Source organism: Schistosoma mansoni, chromosome 1, assembly GCF_000237925.1.
Source record: "Schistosoma mansoni strain Puerto Rico chromosome 1, complete genome".
In the NCBI taxonomy this organism is placed as follows: domain Eukaryota; kingdom Metazoa; phylum Platyhelminthes; class Trematoda; order Strigeidida; family Schistosomatidae; genus Schistosoma; species Schistosoma mansoni.
Genome location: NC_031495.1, coordinates 11,655,466 through 11,673,750, shown reverse-complemented (window position 1 = coordinate 11,673,750; position 18,285 = coordinate 11,655,466). Strand labels below are relative to the sequence as shown.

General features: G+C 32.1%; 2 protein-coding genes across 2 annotated transcripts in view; one reads left to right on the top strand and one right to left on the bottom strand.

Annotated features, from left to right (window-relative positions):
* Positions 1 to 8,185, top strand: part of Smp_168400 (hypothetical protein) — a 17,482-nt gene extending 9,297 nt beyond the window's left edge. Inside the window, exons 2-7 of the mRNA XM_018793263.1 lie at positions 1,776 to 1,912; positions 1,954 to 2,021; positions 2,066 to 2,164; positions 2,204 to 2,341; positions 3,658 to 3,781; positions 7,856 to 8,185. Coding sequence (XP_018647794.1) covers positions 1,807 to 1,912; positions 1,954 to 2,021; positions 2,066 to 2,164; positions 2,204 to 2,341; positions 3,658 to 3,781; positions 7,856 to 7,998 — 678 coding nt within the window. The 5' untranslated portion in view covers positions 1,776 to 1,806 and the 3' untranslated portion in view covers positions 7,999 to 8,185. The remainder of the gene's footprint in view (positions 1 to 1,775; positions 1,913 to 1,953; positions 2,022 to 2,065; positions 2,165 to 2,203; positions 2,342 to 3,657; positions 3,782 to 7,855) is intronic.
* Positions 8,186 to 9,855: 1,670 nt separating this feature from the next.
* On the bottom strand, positions 9,856 to 17,745 carry Smp_085180 (cathepsin B (C01 family); the record flags this gene model as incomplete). The annotated part of the gene is made up of 3 exons (XM_018793262.1): positions 9,856 to 10,599; positions 15,991 to 16,228; positions 17,620 to 17,745. The coding sequence occupies 3 exons, from the start codon at positions 17,743 to 17,745 to the stop codon at positions 10,274 to 10,276; spliced, it is 690 nt and encodes a 229-aa protein (XP_018647793.1). The 3' UTR covers positions 9,856 to 10,273.
* Positions 17,746 to 18,285: the final 540 nt, after the last annotated feature.

The following is an 18,285-nucleotide window of genomic DNA, read 5'->3' as shown; positions in this document are numbered from 1 at the left end:
GCGCAAGCGCACTTCTGAAGAGTCCCACAGTAGAACGAAACGGCCGTCCAGTGCTTTGGGGTTTTCCATAGTAGTCTAACTTCAATTGACTCATGATCTCAACTATAAATGAGCACAATTGTCTTATTTCTTTTCAAACTATGAAATCTCAAAAAGAAAAATCCCCTAAAATAACAGTAATCTCTGACACTTAATACCTTTTTCTGAATCGAAATAAAAAGCCATAAATTCATATTGATGTGAATTTAAGGAAATTCGAGCTAAAAAGAAAAGTTGGAACAAATCTGCTGAAACTTCGAGATTCATATATTAACTTATTTTTTCCTCTAAACACTCTGGAATTACATTAAAAAGGATTTTATCCACACTTAACTTTTGTAAACCATTAAATAAATGAAGATATTCCAATGTAATTATATATAAACATTGTAAGAAATAATGAAGTATTTCTCTTTTTGTATAACTGAGAGTTATTCTAGAAGAAGAAAGAAAAAACGTATCCCTTGAGAGTACACAAATCATAAAATTCTACTAAAAAGAAGAAAAAAAAAGAAACCATCTAATTACTTGTTGAACGTAAATGACAAACAATCCTAGCTACATCCCTACAGTTAGAAATTACTTAGCAGTGAGAACGTAAACATCAAAGCCCTATATATATATACACCCAAACAAAGATTAATTCAACTTAAAAACAGTTTTGACCTATTTTTCCATTTCTTCTGAATTCCACCTCCTACTCGTCTACCTGTAATAATTATTGATGAATCAACAATCAAAACTCAAGGAGCACTCAACTTGTTTCCTTGTCATTTCTACTAACTTTTTTCTCCTACTTTGAAGATTAATGAATTGCCTCCTTCTCATTGCTAGTATTATTATTATTATTTCTGTTTTTACTCTTATATCTCAAACCTAATTTTCCTGTCTAACTAAATTTATTCTAGAGTATAAATTATGATCTGTTCATATTACGAATTCTGGTTTTACCGATAATCCTCTACCAAGTTTAGTAAATGAAATCATCTTGAAAGATGTACAATACTAACTGATTAAATTTAATAATTTCTACTCTACCCGCAAGACACACACCACCATCCATTTCTACTATTAAACTAGAGTAAGCATTTAGCTTTTAAAGGGTTTATTCAAAAAATCACATTAACCCCAAAATATGAATGATATCGTTACTTATGTATGACATCAATACACAATACAGTCTTTTAGTTTAATATAATGAAACAAGCTAGAAACATCGAATAGGTTTATGAGACCATTTGACATGTACTGGTACATGTAACACCCCTAATTACAGTCAAAAGCATTACACCTCAATTATTTAAAACACCGTCTAATATACCTCTAAAATATTACTGCAGTTTCCTTTACTTGTTTGCATTTACAATGAAATTAACTTCTAAACAAAACGAAGACTTTATTTTTTCTACCCTTAGACTTTGTTTTAAAAGTTCGTCGTTAAATTATATCCCGTCCTATTTCTTCACACGTTACCTGGCACATCCGTTTTATTCAGTTTCCTTTGTGCTTCAATAAATACAAACAGCATTTGTCATCTTTTTTTGCGTAATCAATTGTGTACGCCATAAACCAATAAATTGTAAGTGATCTGAAAACTTGTAATCAATCAACCTGGCATATATATAAAACCTCCCACTGTGTATACTTTTTGGATTATTATTTCGTTTAGTTTTTTGTTTGTTTTACATGTAATGATGTTAAGCCAACTTATTCACTTATTTGTGGATTTTATTTAGACATAAGTAAATTCGTGTTGGTCGGTTGTTCATGATGCACAAAAGTGAAGTACAGACGTTATCCGTTCCAATTGAGGTTGCACAAGAATATGTTTCGAAGCTACTTGGGTTTGCACCTCTTCAACTTTCAGATGATTGTAATCCTCCCGTTCTTGTGATTATTCAATATTCTTTTTAGTATACAATGTGATCATTACTCATTTGGGACAAATGATAGATGAATTCAGTGAGAAGTTATCAGATAAAGTTTGGTCTCTTCTCTGTTAACTTTACAATGTTCTTTCTTTTAGTTTGGATTAAAATTTACAGCAGAAAAACTTCAGTCGCTCACTTACTACTTAAAAGAAAGACTTGAAGACCGTCTTGTAGACATGTTTGATTCTTTCGATGTAAATATACCTCAATGAATATAAATCAGATTATTTCAGATATTTTTAGTCAGTAAAGTACTGTATCTGAATTCTTCAGTAGTTCTCAAAGATGATGAACTCCAGTTAGAATACTCTGAAAAACGTGACAAAGCTATTGAAAATCGTATTATTACTTACACGAATAGAATTACAATAGTAAGTAAAATGCCTCATTATGACAAATATTCGTCATCTTATATTGTTTTTTGTTCATTTTGATCCTCACCATACGTTTTAAGTATAAATGACTAACTCAGTGAAATGTTGAGATTAAAAATTTGATTTAGTTACCAAATTATAAACTGCTTCATTATACTATTGTAGCAACTAACCAACGGATTTTACAATATGTGAGTATCTGTTGTTATTTTATGTTTCCTATTATCGAAATGGTCAGTCATGGTCATTTTAGAAAATGACACATATGTACATTAGTTCAAGTTGCCGTACTGTATTACCACATCGACAAATCCAAGAGTAGCATAAGAAACAGTAGTAGCAGGAAAGATTTAGCACGGATAATGCCATTCGAAAGGAAAGAAGAAATTTACTCAACATGATAATTTAAAAACTCAAGATCTAAGGGGAGACCGAGAGTGAGTGGATCTGTCCCACTTCAATCGGTCACAAGCCATGTCATCCGACATCTCCAACCATTAGTTACGATAATCGTTCTGACCCTAATCAGGCAGTCTGCACCTACCTACACGATTCAGTCAAACATTTAGTGATTTCATGAACTGATGCCATGCCTTGATTCGGTCATTCTTAGCTCTCTTCCAGCTAACTCTCACACCAGCAAACACCACCCGTGATGCTAGGCTTTGATTTGATATATGTCATAGATATCATAACCACTTTAAATGAAGCATTACAAGTGAACTATTCATTGTTTCCGGTTTGTGAATATAGGTCTGAGCAACAGCTCTGAACCACTACATCTCCCAAGTGATAATATTGGTGTTCTTATTGCTTAAAATATGTCTTAATCCCAAAAACATTAGGATCTATATTTAGAACTTCCTACTAGTAGCCTTTACCCCTGTAACGGCAAGATTTCCTTATAAATATGATTTCTAACTTTTAGAAATAAGGTTTTGATTCGTTTATTGCTCCATCTCACTAAATATATGATCCATTAATTTGTCTAATTTCAACAACTTACTAAAAATACGTTTTATATACTTTGTTGAATTACTCTTCAACAAGATGACATTGTAAAAAAGGTGTTTTAGAGAACCGATTATTTCTTGCCATCTCTAATAACTAATGTAGTTTAACCAAATTAATTCAGTAGTATATATAACTTATAAGGATGTGCAAAACTTCAGTAGTGATTCGTAAACTATGTTCTATTTCTTGGTTTCATAGAAGACAACAGACCATATATTATCTTGGTCTTCGTGTGCAATATATGAATTATTTGTCTTCAGATCATATATATTTTACCAAACTTTTTGTCGTGCTTTCAGCTTAAAACATGCCTAACAAAGATTGAAAAAGAAACAGCTAAAATCAACTCCATTGTAGACAATATAAAGAATATGAAGAATCACATCAATCAAACTTTGGAAAATGTTTATGGTGTCAAATCAGGTGAGTTTTAGCTTCAATAGGATTTTTCTAAAATGAGGCATATTTGCTATTGTTTTACTAAATGATTGATGTTGATGAATTGATTATTGATAATCAGGATTTGAAAGACAAAACCATGGACTTTGGATCTTTTCGTATAGTTCTTTTGTTTGATAAAGATGACTTTATATTGACCAGTTTTAACTCAATCATCTTGCATTACATTTTTTTTGTTCACAATATTGACTTTGCTGTCTCTTTTAACAACCGCGAAATCGTGACGGCCAAGTACGGTTGAACAGTTCACTTAGGTCACCGTCAGTTTTAAAACTAGATTAAATCCTTAGATACTAACGTAGGTGTTTTTTGTTAAGTGCAATTACGTGTTAAGCGATCTTTTTTTCTCAATATCTTCCCGACTGTTAGACCATCACATCTGTACTTTCAATAAGCTGAAATTAATCACCTATGTGTTAAAATCTCAGTTATCTTCCTTCTGTCTAGTAGAATTTTTACATCCTCTTGGATTGTGAAGAATTGTGATTGATGGCCATTATTCGGCTGTTAAAATGATCCACAGAATTATAATCGATTAGTAAAGCCTAACTTTATGATTTAGTCAACCAGCAATTGCTCATAAAACTGAGTCTACTGATTTGTTACATTTATGACTGACAATAGAAAATACCTGATCAATCGACCATGCAATCACAGTCGTTTTCTTTGTAAAAAAAATTGAAACACTTCCTCGTACGAAAATAAATATCCGACAAAATGAACATCATTAGAGATTACATACAGTACAATCTATCGGTATCCATTATTATCTGAGGGTCATTGAGTGTTTTACAGACATAGGACCTCGGATATGTGTCATTTTTCTGTCTGTTCGTGACAAATGATTAGTCCAGTTATTGTACAGTCTAATTGCTTCATTATTATTTGTCCCAATCTGTTGTAATTCCATAACACAATATTGTAAAACCGTATCAGAGCGTCTGACCACACGATAAAGTTAAGTGGAAAAAATCTGGATCAAAAGTAAGTTTCATCTAAAAGGTGGTATTACCATTACACAAATATATACAGAATTGTTACAAATTTCTATTTATGATATGTTTGGGGCGTTTAGCGAATCTATAGTGATTGTCAATAATCGGGGACAAAGACTGTTAACAACTGAGAACGTGAAAACTGTTACACACTAAATAAAGACTCAGTGAATGGGTTAAAGTCGAAGGTAACTGTTGCAAATGTCAAGAAGCTTCAGTTACAGTTATAAGGAAATTGAATATCACAAATTTATATGGATACTTGAGAATGCTAGACAACAACAGAGTATGTTGCTCTATATGTTCAAAAGTTGTCAGAATTGAAACTAGTTACTGAATATTAATAAGTAGTATATGAAACACAGAAAAGGAATTGAATAAGGGAAAACACAAATGAACTTAATTATACTACTGACTTTGAATTTAAATCTATTCATTCTTTTATTACTAATAAGTTATTGTGTTAGCTTTAATCCGTAATGTCTATAAAATTTTATAGTGTCATCAATAAGAAACATATGAAACAATGTCATGAATTTTAATTCTCCTAAATGAAACATTAATTTACTAATTTTCAGTGAACTAAAAATACATGATCGATTTAGATGTTAAAAAGTAACTAACTAAAGGATAAAAGTTAAGTGTTTATGTGTAAATTATTTAGAATTCTATGTGTATAAGATGAAATGTGCTAAGAAATTAAGTGTTATTTTTATCAGAAGGGGTTTTGTGGAGATTTAATATTTTCATTGTTGAAAGCGTGAGTCAATTGAAGCTAGACCACCAAGGAAAACATGGAAGCACTGGACGACCATTTCGTCCTATTGTGGGACTCCTCAGCAGTGCGCATCCACGACCTCGCCTCGCTTGTTTTATAGTTTACGACCAAACAGTGTGTTATATTACAAATGGCTTGTTAAAAACTATGAGAAAAAGTATTAGCAATTTCTGAATTATGTCACCTAGTTTTCATTTGACACACAATAATTTCAATATTTTACACAAGTACAATTATCGTTTTCAGGATGTGCATTTACTTACATTTTAACATCATAAATAAAGTTGAGCATAAAAATTAGACGTTTTCATTGAACGGATCTATAGTTCATGTATACCATCATAAAAACGAATTATTCAAATTAATGTCTTTACCAATGGATATACCTCTCTGTAAGATCTGTTTGTTGAAAATATCATAATGTAGCGATTGTAAATGATGTATTAACCTGTCTACTTATCTCAGCATCTTCCTCCTATCTTGAATTTATATTTCATCTCTTGTAAAATTGTCAGCTTGTTTTAAAACAAGACTTACTGATTTTCCTCCTAAAAACACACAGTATCTACAGGTTATTTTTTAAAAGGTGTTACATATATTAGAATACAGAGACTTTTCAAGCATATATATAATATTATCAAATTGTATAATATACAACTAGGGAAATATTGCCCCCAAATGCCCTGGTACGGCCGAGAGTGGGGAGAGTCTGCTCTCCCTCTCGAAATGCTCTCATATGGCCACGCGTATGTAGCCTCTGCCAGGGAAGTCCTACTCACTGCCTTCTCCCGACGGGGGTGTTGTTTACGAAATTGAGAGGACGAAAAGCGAATGTTTGGCGCTTTAACCGGGTTGGTGGACACGGAAAGTCCACCTAGAGGAGTTGGAAAACCCTGATTCCAAATCAATGGTGTACATGGGCTCTAGTATCCTGATGAAACAAATGGCGTATGAATCAATCGTTGGTCACCGGCTACCATGGGACTGCATCTCCTCATGATGCTCCACTGTCTTGTGGGTTAGACCTTTAGGTCAAAGGCTCCGGATGTGGCCTCCTATGAAAACCACCTGCTTCAGTTTGGGCACCTGAGCATTATCACAGCCCTCACACAAGTCAAATGAGATTTGTGAGGCGCATATGTATCTGGTGCTTCCTTGTACCAATATTTATGTGTTTAAATAAATAAATAAAAGGGAAATATTCCATCATTAATAAGTAATATCTGATAAATTTGATAAAATTCATTATTGTCAGTGTTTTTAAACTTTTTTTACTTCCCTACGTTTAATTTATCCATGTATGGAATATATAATCAGGGAAATAATCAGAAATACTATAATTTAAATAAGTACAACAGCTTAACGACTAAATTATTCACCAGTTAACCAGTAGTAGTAGGTAGGTGACTGGTTTAAACTCGATTCTACCTAATTCATTTTATAGTAGACGCGTAATTTCACTAAACTGAACACACGAATTTGTACTTGATAGTTAATTTGCGTTATTATTGTTATTATCATTATTATGTGAGTAAATACGTGTTTGCATCTTAATCTACATTTCAACGTACAAATCCAATGATTAGAAATTAAAGTGTGCATAAATTACCAACTTGTTATATCTTGTGGCCGAGTGGATGCCTAGTTAATGTGTGACTTGATAAGACCGCCAATCAGGGAGCAGCGAATTATCGATTGGAACAGTGACACACGAAAACCATACGAGCAGTCTAGAGCGCTTATCGATCCTGCTTCCACCTAACCCAGCCAGTTAAGCTCAGAACACCAATAACATTCTCTGTGGTATGAATCATTGTATTTCAAACATACTGAGTTTATATACCAAACAGACTGACCACAACGTACCAATAAAATAGAAAATAATATTTGTACAAGAGTTGGCCAAATGTGGCTGCGAATAGGGGGAGCAGTAACTAATAGACTGGGTATAACTCAGGAATGGTAAATCGTACAATAATAGGATCAAAATAAAGCTCACAATGAAAGGAACATGAATATGAATAGTTTAATTATTTAGCAAATATACGATAAAAAGTATATGCATAATATGGGTCCATAAATGGATCCCAAAGTTACGATTCACTAATGTTATCGGGATATAACACAACTACATTCTTAACTCTTATCATCGTTAACTACTTAGAGATTTTCTTTTATTTGATATCCTATAATAATTACTTTGTCTTTTTTTACATCTTTAATTATGTTGTTGTTCCTTTGTTTTACAATTATTGTGATTTTTAGTCGATGAATTATGCCTTTCAATGTATGAACGGAACAATTCAATTAATCGATTATATACTGTTCTAACTAATATGAATGTATCCAATCCTAATTTTCTATCAATTTGTCCACCTTTAAAGAAAAAAAAACATAAGAGCAAATGATCTCTCGTTATGTATTTCTTTGAAAGAGATATGTATTTACTGTACCATATGATTATATATATATATATACCTTGTGTAGTAATATGTAATTCTTCACTCGTAATATATCAATCTCCTGTATCTGTTTCTTGTATATTCATCGTTATTTATATAAAAAAACTATTATATTCCAAGTTTCAATTAGTTCAATTTCTCTTTTATCTTATGCATACAGTTTCCTAACGAAAGTACGTGGATGATGTCTTACTGTCTATTGTTAAACAAACTACGGAAATTACACTTAATCAGTTGGTAGTTAGTATTCATAAGTGAAGCATATAATTTGCTGCTAAATTCAAAACACTTTTGTGAGACTGGCTGGAACCTGCGCCTACACTCACTTTTTGTGTCCCATTAAAAGTAATGGAAAAGTTTGTGTACTTAAACAGTTGTTTGTGTTTGTGATGACATGACAAGCGAAATCAATCTACGTATAGTGAGAGCGACTTATGCTGATCTGAGTCATCTTTGGCATCATCGTGATTATAGTTCGTTTGTAGAAGATCAGGTTTACAACGTGCTGTTTGGGAGCAGTTCTGCTACATGTTGGGAGACGTGGCCTCCGAGTTGAAGTTGCTAGGCGACTCTCCGTGTCTGGTCATCGTCATCTCCAAAGGATCGCTGATATCCGGTCTCGGCGCCATGTTAATTCCGGGATTCAGCAATGTGTTCGAGTTTGGCAACGATAATTGGGTTGGTTTTACCATCTTGAAACCGTCGACTTTGGTGGCCTTGACATGTTTTACGAATGTCATTCCAGCGGCCTCCACGTCGTGCATTATATCTGGATGTTTGTACTGAGTGAAAAAAGAGATGATCGGCTCAAATGATGGCACTGTGGTATGAAAAATAGTTGTACAGAGCTGGTACGACTCCAAGTTTTAGGGTGATAGAGACTGCAACTCTGGCTTAAAGGATTGTCGGACATGGATCTAATTAGACGTCAGCGGGAATTCAACCGCACTTTTCTAGATTCTTCATAAAGTATGAGGAACTCATTAAGTTGTAAGACGTCCTTCTTGGTTAGCTCTTCATTTGAACCGTATCCTCTACCATACATCCTTCTTGTTCAGGCTTTTATTGTAGTCCCTCCTAGTTATTTCTGTTGTTATCTGTCTAGTTGTATGGCGCTAACACGTTTGATCTAGAGTTGTGCCAGAATGTATGCATATTAAATAAAATGAGACGGTTTCCATCGATCGGATAACTTGCTCTAACTACCGCTTAAATTATATGAGTGTTACTACTCGTAAAACTATTACTTGATGATTTTTGTCACGATCTATAGTCTGCTACAGTGTCTAATGATATTGATGATGCCTTTTCTTACTTTCTAGATTTATTGCTATCATTGATATACCTTTAGCTATTGTCAGTCTCTTCCTGTTAGATCCTCAGAGAGGGTGTAAAAATTCAACCCTTGACATTAGGTATCCTGTGTAAATTTTTGTGTCGTGTTTCTTTTTACGTTACAGCTGTTCTGGAAAATTTAATACGAATCATCCTAAATGGTCATCAAACATCTATGTTCCGCACAAGCACGGATACCTAACCGTCACTGTCTTTCGGTAACCCCAAATATGTATTTCCTCCTTGATTTCACTTTAATCTATAACCACTTGGCTTAACGTGTACTCCAAAGTTAGATTATAGGGACATACTGGTTATTTTAATCTAATGATAGTACATTTTTAGAGCAAGTTTTAAATTTCTAAACTAACATACTGTTGCAGTCAACATGTAACCGAGCCCATAGAATCAATTGTGTGGTTCAACGTACTCACAAAATAAGATTTTGATTAACGTCAGTTATGTTATTCTATTTCAAAGCAGGTGATAAATGAAGGTTTTGAGAAGTGAAGTGATATGATACACATGTTTTAATATATCAACATTTGATATACACGCATATTGAAGATGTTATAACAAAGGTCTTTGATTTAGACTAAAATAAATAGTAATTTCATTGTGATAGGCTGTTTGAAACTAGCCATATCAAATATCTATGTTCAAGACAAAGCTCAAGATGGAATTATAAACAAGGTATATGATTAGATGAACCTGATAATGCACTTCGTTAATGTTGTAGTTGATATATCTCAAGGATATATATATCTGCATCCGAATCTGACGAAGGCAGAACATAACACATTGTAAATTAAAGAGTGGGAAGGAATTCGGAAGTAATTATTAATAATTAATAGATAAAAGTCTGAATTCACATATAGAATATTGTCTATATTTTTGGAATTGGTGCTCTAACATATGACTCAATATAACCTGCTTGTACTCCACGTCGAACTTTTACATATCCATTTTCACCCCATTCTTTACTCCACGAATTCGCACACAACCAATAAGGTGTTTTTCCTTCATAACCCCAACCAATTATTCGTAAATTTATCCAACCTAAATTACTTGATTTAGGTGTTGGAAAATAAACTCCTGATTTATAGACCAAAAAATCTACTTTTACTAAAATACTTGCTATGACCGGACCATTCATTAAAATTTCTTTTTGAATATCCTCTTGATCAGCATAAACATTGTAAATTTTTTCACCTAACCAACATTAGATAATAATTATTAGTATTGGGATTCCCAAACAACTGGTTAATACTTTTAAAACGATAAAAATGTATTATTATATCCCAATGGGTAGAAAAATTGTATTTCTGACGCTTCGTGACTTAATGTTAGCCAATTCTTCAAAATAAACAAATTTATTTACTGGTTCGTTATATTTATACTGTCTGAGTTGTTAGTTCATTCTGAATCTGTTTTGTCGCCCTATGCGAATCGTTGAACATTTGATACATTGAAAGTTTCAATTTCATGGTGATCAATACTCGTTTCAAACTGTTGATGCTCTTGTTATTTCATTATTCATTTGACTTGATTTTTCATGAGGAGAGATTTTAAAACAGTTTCATACTTCATCTATAATGCATCTTCACAAAAAATTGGAATTTGACTACAGTTAATAAGCAATTAGTGAGGTTTATTTTATTTTAGCTAGTTAATAGGCAGTGGTTCCTACACTATCCTCTTTTCTTATGTTGATTACTTTATCGTTTAACGCTTAGTATATTTATCTTCAGGTCATTTCGTTTATAGTTAGTAGTTTCTTCTTATCGATCTGTTGATTTATTATTATTATCAAGCTGACGGTTTACATCAACAGCTGTTAGAGCTGCTTGGTTGACGTTTGATGGTACCATTTCAACTTCAATCAATTTCTGATGTAACGTGACTATCATCCAATCTCATTGAGTACAGTTAATTCACTCCCAACGTATCTTAAGTCCGCCATTTACGACTAATAGATCTTGGTTATTGTCCTGTCTCTTGCTAAAAGTGTTGGGTTAGTGAGGTAATAACTGAGTATGTTTAATATGAAAGCACTTAGTTAAGTAAATGGTAAGGGTTAACTTTAATCGACTATAATAAAACTGACACATCAACACTTCTATTTCCCTGGAGTAACCATCATACATTCTGTCTAGATAATCAAATTTAAATATGTTAAATACTTTAAAGTATCATACATTTACATACAAATATTAACATTTAGAAAGTAATAAATTTTTCGCTAGGCACTGCCACTAGACATTCGACTAACAAAATACAAGTTCAAAGTTAGCTTAGTAATCCTTACAATCAGTCTGATAGTCCCAACAACATCAACTTCTTCAAGGAATTCATAGCAAATAGAAAAGTTATACAATGTATTGGACAGAAAAATATCTAACATATGGATTGTTAACATCAGGAAACCATATATAAAGAAGTAATCAAACTTAAGTTGAATGAATTTAATATATATCATTCCTTTAGACTAGGTTCGGTACGGATCTATATTAATTAATGAAAATAAAATTCATTGCTAAGTTGATAGGGCGATAAATGATACACAACTCTTCAACAATAAACCCCAATGATAGAATCCAACCAGAAGGCAGCAGTCCAGAAGAAAACTTGATACTTAACGTAAGACAAGTGCATATGTAATAAACATTGTGACTTTAAGACACACGATAACGTTAACAAACTTTAAGTGGCAAATGTCATGATAGGATTTGTACTCGTAACTATTACTACAAAAAGAACTATCACCTATTTACAAAACTAGATAACCTAGCATCTTCTTAACAAAGTAAACTTCACAAATGGTACATAGAAATAAGATATTTGATGGTATATATTTTGTAGTCATATTAATTTTCCATATAAGTTTTGGTTATTAACGAATATTTGAATGGATAATATTACACCAATATATCCCATCCATCCAATGGAATTTTATTAAGTGACAGTTATAAGCTTTATTAACCAAAGTCATAGGTTTTAAAACAGTTCAGTCTAAATCTAGGCTACATATGGTAATGATACATAAAAGTGAAACCAAACTGAGAAGTGATTACTGGAAAACGTGAATTATTTACCCCTTTTTAAACGATGTATTCTTTTAAATTTAAGTAGTAAATATCACCTGTTAAATATTCTTACCATAAAACTTATCGTCTTCGTATGTCTTGTTATAACCATCTTGACATTCGTTCGTACACGGCGGGAACTCATAATTCACGTCTTTACACTCAGGATATCTTGAAAAAGGATAAGGTTGACAGCCACTTTGATCTTCATATGATCCACCGGTAACAATACCATTTACAATCCAGTACACTAAAACTTCTAATTCATTACCATGAAAACACCCTGGGCTAAAACCACAGCTTATGACATTACGAGCACTTAGTTGTGCAGAAAGTCTACCATTTGAATAAATGCAAATTCTGTCACTAATTGAGTTGACAGTTGCGAATGCCTGTAGTAAAATAGCAGAATTTTTAAAATAAAAAATTTAAGCAAGGAATTACGGCATCTATAATATACAAGTCAGCTTTGAATTTAGCATTTCTTTGAAATATAAACACTACTACAAATTTTGGTACGCTAATTTACCATCTGTCTGTCAAGTCACAAAATAGTTAGCCTAACTGGAAATTAACGCATCAAAATACAGTCACTGCGCAGTTGGTGTTAACAAAATAGTCATCAATCTACAAAAACCAATGACATTAAATTTTCCTATTTTTCATAGTGGCGACATTTCAGTTAGTACACTGTTGTGTCAAGCACATTAAGAATAGATATAAGTAGTATGACCTATTTCCGGAAAATAATTTGCTTACTGTTTGGTCTTAGTAATTAACAACGTATTTTCATTATAGTACCTTTTCTTTCTCATGTGACCGTATAATTGTTAAGTTCGTTTTCATTGTCTTTATGTTCTGCGTATTCAACTCCTTTTTTTGTGTATTGTTTATACTACTTGTCAATATTCAGTAACTTGTTTGTTCTAAAAACTTTTGAGGATATGTGATCGTGTAATAGTCCTGAGTGTTTATACAAACTAGTAACAGTCACTTTATTTATTATCGTAATCATATTCTCTCAACACTTATAGCAAACAATTGCCGTTTTTTGATCTTAACAGCTTTCGGATTTGTGTGTCATTTGTCTTCATTTATCGATAGTTATTATTGATGTTAGACACAGCTACCAGTTGTTATTTACTCTATCGTATGTTGTAATTATCGTAAAACACATTTTCTCTTCTATATATACAGATAAATTAACTGAAACAGATAACTTAAGAGTAGTTATTTGAAGGTAATCCACACATATTTTGTAATGTTAAACCGTTTTCTCAATAAATCTTCGTTTTGAACTTGGATTTCATCAGGATTTCAGTTGTGTGGTTGGGCGTTTAGACAAGCGTCTTAAAACCTCTAAATTCTCAAACACATAATCATTATGTTTTTACCATAATATAAAAAGAAATGAACAATTGATTAGTTGTACTTGATCACAAATTTTATTTTTCAAATGCTAAACAATGTAGTTTCTTTGAGCTTAATTTACCCTAATACTTCCTACTATATTTTAAGGTGAACAACTTTTCAGACCAAACTTTTTCAAGAGCCTTTTAAGAGTTATCTTTTATACATACAATAATATGTATCAGCCTTTTCATAAGAGCTTGTAAATGTATCGACTGATTATCATAATTTATATATATATATAACGAACTAACTGTTTCGTCGATGTAGTTTTGTAACAGACTGAACTTAGGAAAAAGTGAACTGTCGTAGTATAACTAACTAACTGAATAGTATCATATTCACATCGAATCATGATGATCCTGAGTATGTTGGTATAAGAAGCATTGATTTACATTCGGAAGAGTCTTGGACTGGATTGAAACATCTGTTCAGTAATCATTGACTATCTTTAATGAGAAACAGCTTTCAAGTAAGTAATGTGAATCTGCACTTATCACTTGACAGATAGAGTAATATGAATGCGAAGTATGGAAACAAATTGCTTCAAACAAAAAAATTCTCAGTTTAATTACTGAGAACATTTCTAAAGTAAACAGATAGAAGCCAAGAAAAGTCAGGGAACAATCTACTGATTATACAAATAAAACAATAAAAGCAACAAGAGATTCAAATTAATTCATAATATTTATTTCATTTCCTTATCGTACATACTTTTGCCATAGAAATGAGGGAGTGTAGTTTCCTCCTTATTTTTAGTTACTGACTTTGTTGTAAGATTAAATGTCTGGTGATGGACGCTATGGATCATCTCAAAGTAGTTAAAGAAATAACGGAAAAAATTCCTGAGACCAATATATGAATACTAGTGGACAGTAGTTACAATCTTGTTACAGATTTCATTTTAGCCATGAAAACGTCAAAGTTCCAATGAATGAAACATTTTACTTAGTTATAAACAAAGATGTATAGTGGCTAGCAGTGGAATCCAGGATGTGCGTTTCGTCCTATCTGGGACTCGTCAGCTGGATGTACCTGCATCTCAGAGTTGATGTTCAACCAGTTGCAGTTCTAAGCATCAATGGGAAGATTCAAACAAACAATACTAAGTGAGTTTACTTAGTTGTTTTATATTAAAATCACTCAAAAAGTTACTAATAAATTTACTGGGTAAAATATCTTTGGTTTTTATCTTTTGTAAAACAGTACTGATCAATCAATATTTATGGAAACAATTCATTCAAAGTGGAGTTTCACATCCTCTAAACAAACATCTCATTTGTTAGCTATAGTCCATAAATTAAGTGATCAATAACATCTGTTTAGATGCACACCACTCAGTCTCATTCTAACCTTGGTGTGATCTGTCTTTATTTAATTACCAATCAATAAAACTTGTATTCATCAGACTTTAATATACAGTAATATTAATGTGCATATATGAAACCACTAAACTGATCAAGGTAGACTATGAGTTAGTGAACAAAAATGGAATAGATTACATAACTGAACATAATGAGTAAAACGTACGGTAGATGTACCAGTTGTGATGAAAACAATGAAGAGGTGAAATAATGTTTCACAACTATATTTACTGAGTAGTTTTGTACTAATTATTGTAATTTATATTTGAGAAACAGATAATATATTACTGATCAAGTTTTACCTATTCTTATAACAGTTGCTAACCCCAAACTATGCGGTTAAACAGTGTTATGGAACGTGTTTGAAATAGATATCTGTATGTAAAATAAGTCCTACACCATTTTAAACCTTTGAGAAGAAATGATTAATCAATTGGAAGCAAAGAAGTGTTCCACTCAAATCTAGCTACTCTACCCATAGCTTACTAAAAAGATCTTAATTTAACGATAAATGGATTATGTGGTGTACAAAGAAGTAAAAATGTACGCTTCTTGTCTAGGCAAAGTTGTCCTTAAAGTAACAGTTTTCATGGCTAGCTACTGAACCAATGTTTTATATTTGTCATGTCCAGATCAAGATTTGTCCTTCTTCAAAGTTTACTGGTAATTACACTTTCACACTGATAAATGAACACTTCATTTATAAGCATTTATATAAAGAAAGATGAGATACTTTTTCAGACTTACCCAATCTGCTCTACAGCAACATTCATCATGAATTTGTTTGATAGTTGAACAGTTCACCCAATGATCTCTTGCATCAAATGTATGAGGAATAACCATATTCACATTTCTATGGGAAATAGTTTGAATTCGTTTCCCACCTAAATCCTTAATTTTAATGTTATTTTTGAATAATTTTTTAGTATCTTTTAAATTTCTGAAACGACTATTAATTCCTGCTTTCCATCCAAATCCTGGCTAAAAATAGTTGGAATGATGGATAAGATGATATTAGAGATTATGGTTCTATATATAAAATGTATGATTGTAAAGAGTTGATTAATAAATAATATTATCAGAATGGGGTTTTGTGGATATTATAGTAATTTAATAGTTGAATTTATGAGTTAATTAAAGCTAGACTACTATGGAAAAGCTGGAAGCACTGTACAGCCCTTTCATCCTAGTATGGGACTCTTCAGCAGTTCGCATCCACTATCTCTCAGGATTCAAATCTCACTTCTATGATGGTCTAGCTTTAATTGACTAATGAATTTAACTAATAAATAATAATCTATAAGTACAAACGTTTATTTTCAATCTTACCACTATTCAACAGTTCCTGATGCCCAATTACTTATGAAATTAAGATTAGAACTATCAGATTTTAAATACAAATGTTACTTCAAATTCAAAGAGATAATTTTTAAAAACTACTTTTTCTAAAATCAGTGTAATCAGTGGACAAAACAAACAGTTAATCAGTATAGGATGTATCATTAATTAAACTGAAGCAATACAATTGTCTATTATTGTCATATTGTTAATGATAAATTGGTTAATCAGATTATACAATAATTATTAATGAATTACAGTCAACTGTAATCATTCTACGGATCCACAGTTTGAGTTTAAGGTTGTTTATATGATTCGTTCAAATCTACCTAGACTTCTTCGTATCCAACACCAGTTCACCTGCTCTTATGGAGCAAGGTACATTGGCCGTAGATAGCGCCCGCTTTCAACTTCGATATGAGAACATATCCTAGTTTGGTTCTACAAGGGTGATAGGAAAGTAGTTAGGAGTTCTATACTTGAACACTTAATGAACTATAATCATTCTACGGATTCACAGTTTGATTTTAATGTTGTTTATATGATTCGTTCAAATTACTATATTACTTAAAAAGAAATAAAATAAAGAATAGTAAGCAAAGATGGATAGTGACTAGCAGTGGAATCCAGGACGCGTGTTTCATCCTATTTGGGACTTGTCAGCCGGATGTACCTGCATCTCAGAGTTGATGTTCACTCTGGGACTCAGGACTCAATAGTTGAGTGGATAACGCGATGACGTTTGAAGCGAAAGGTACTGGGTTCGAGTCCCAGAGTGAACATCAACTCAAATGCAAGTACATCCAACTGACGAGTCCCAAATAGGACGAAACGCGCAACCTGGATTCCTCTGATAGCCACTATCCATCTTTGCTTAACATGCTTGTGAATTTAGGCTATATCGAGGTAATACGCACAGTATGCACATATGCCAATAAGGGACTGACCAGTTGCAGTCCTAAACATCAATGAGAAGATTCAAACAAACAATACTAAGTGAATTTAAAATAAAGAATAGTTTACAAACTACTTACATTCTGATTTACATATTTGATCAATTTTTCAAATAACGGTTCAATATGTTCATTCTTCAATGGATTTAATTCATAGTTATAGACAATGTTCAATAATAATGATAATAATAATATAAAATAAAACATGATTAAAATGACAATAATTGGATAATATTATAATGTGTATATATACACTTGGTGATTATTTCTTTATGATTTTTGATCATCCTTAAAATATACACCAAGTGTGTATATCAAACAACAACAAAAAAATTTATATTATGATCCGATTATTAGAACTATGATCTAATGTGTAATTTAAAGTTACCTGAAAAAAAAAACATCAATAAGTTCTAGTACTATATCCTAGTGATAATGAAAGTACGGATAACTTCTGGGATCTATTAATTGACTATTATTCTATATATATTTCTATTGTGTAACTATTTAGTGATTAAGCTGTATGTATCTATACTCATCTTATTATAAGCTTCATTTTCATCTATGGATTATTATTATATGATTTCCTGTTCCTAAGTTATATTCAGTTTATTGATTACTGTTTCCCACGTTCACAGACACTTTTGGCTTGATCTTGTACAAATATTTTTTCTATTTTATGGTGTGATGCAGTCTGTCTGTCTAGTATGTAAACCAAGTATGCTCGAAATAAATGATTCGCATAGC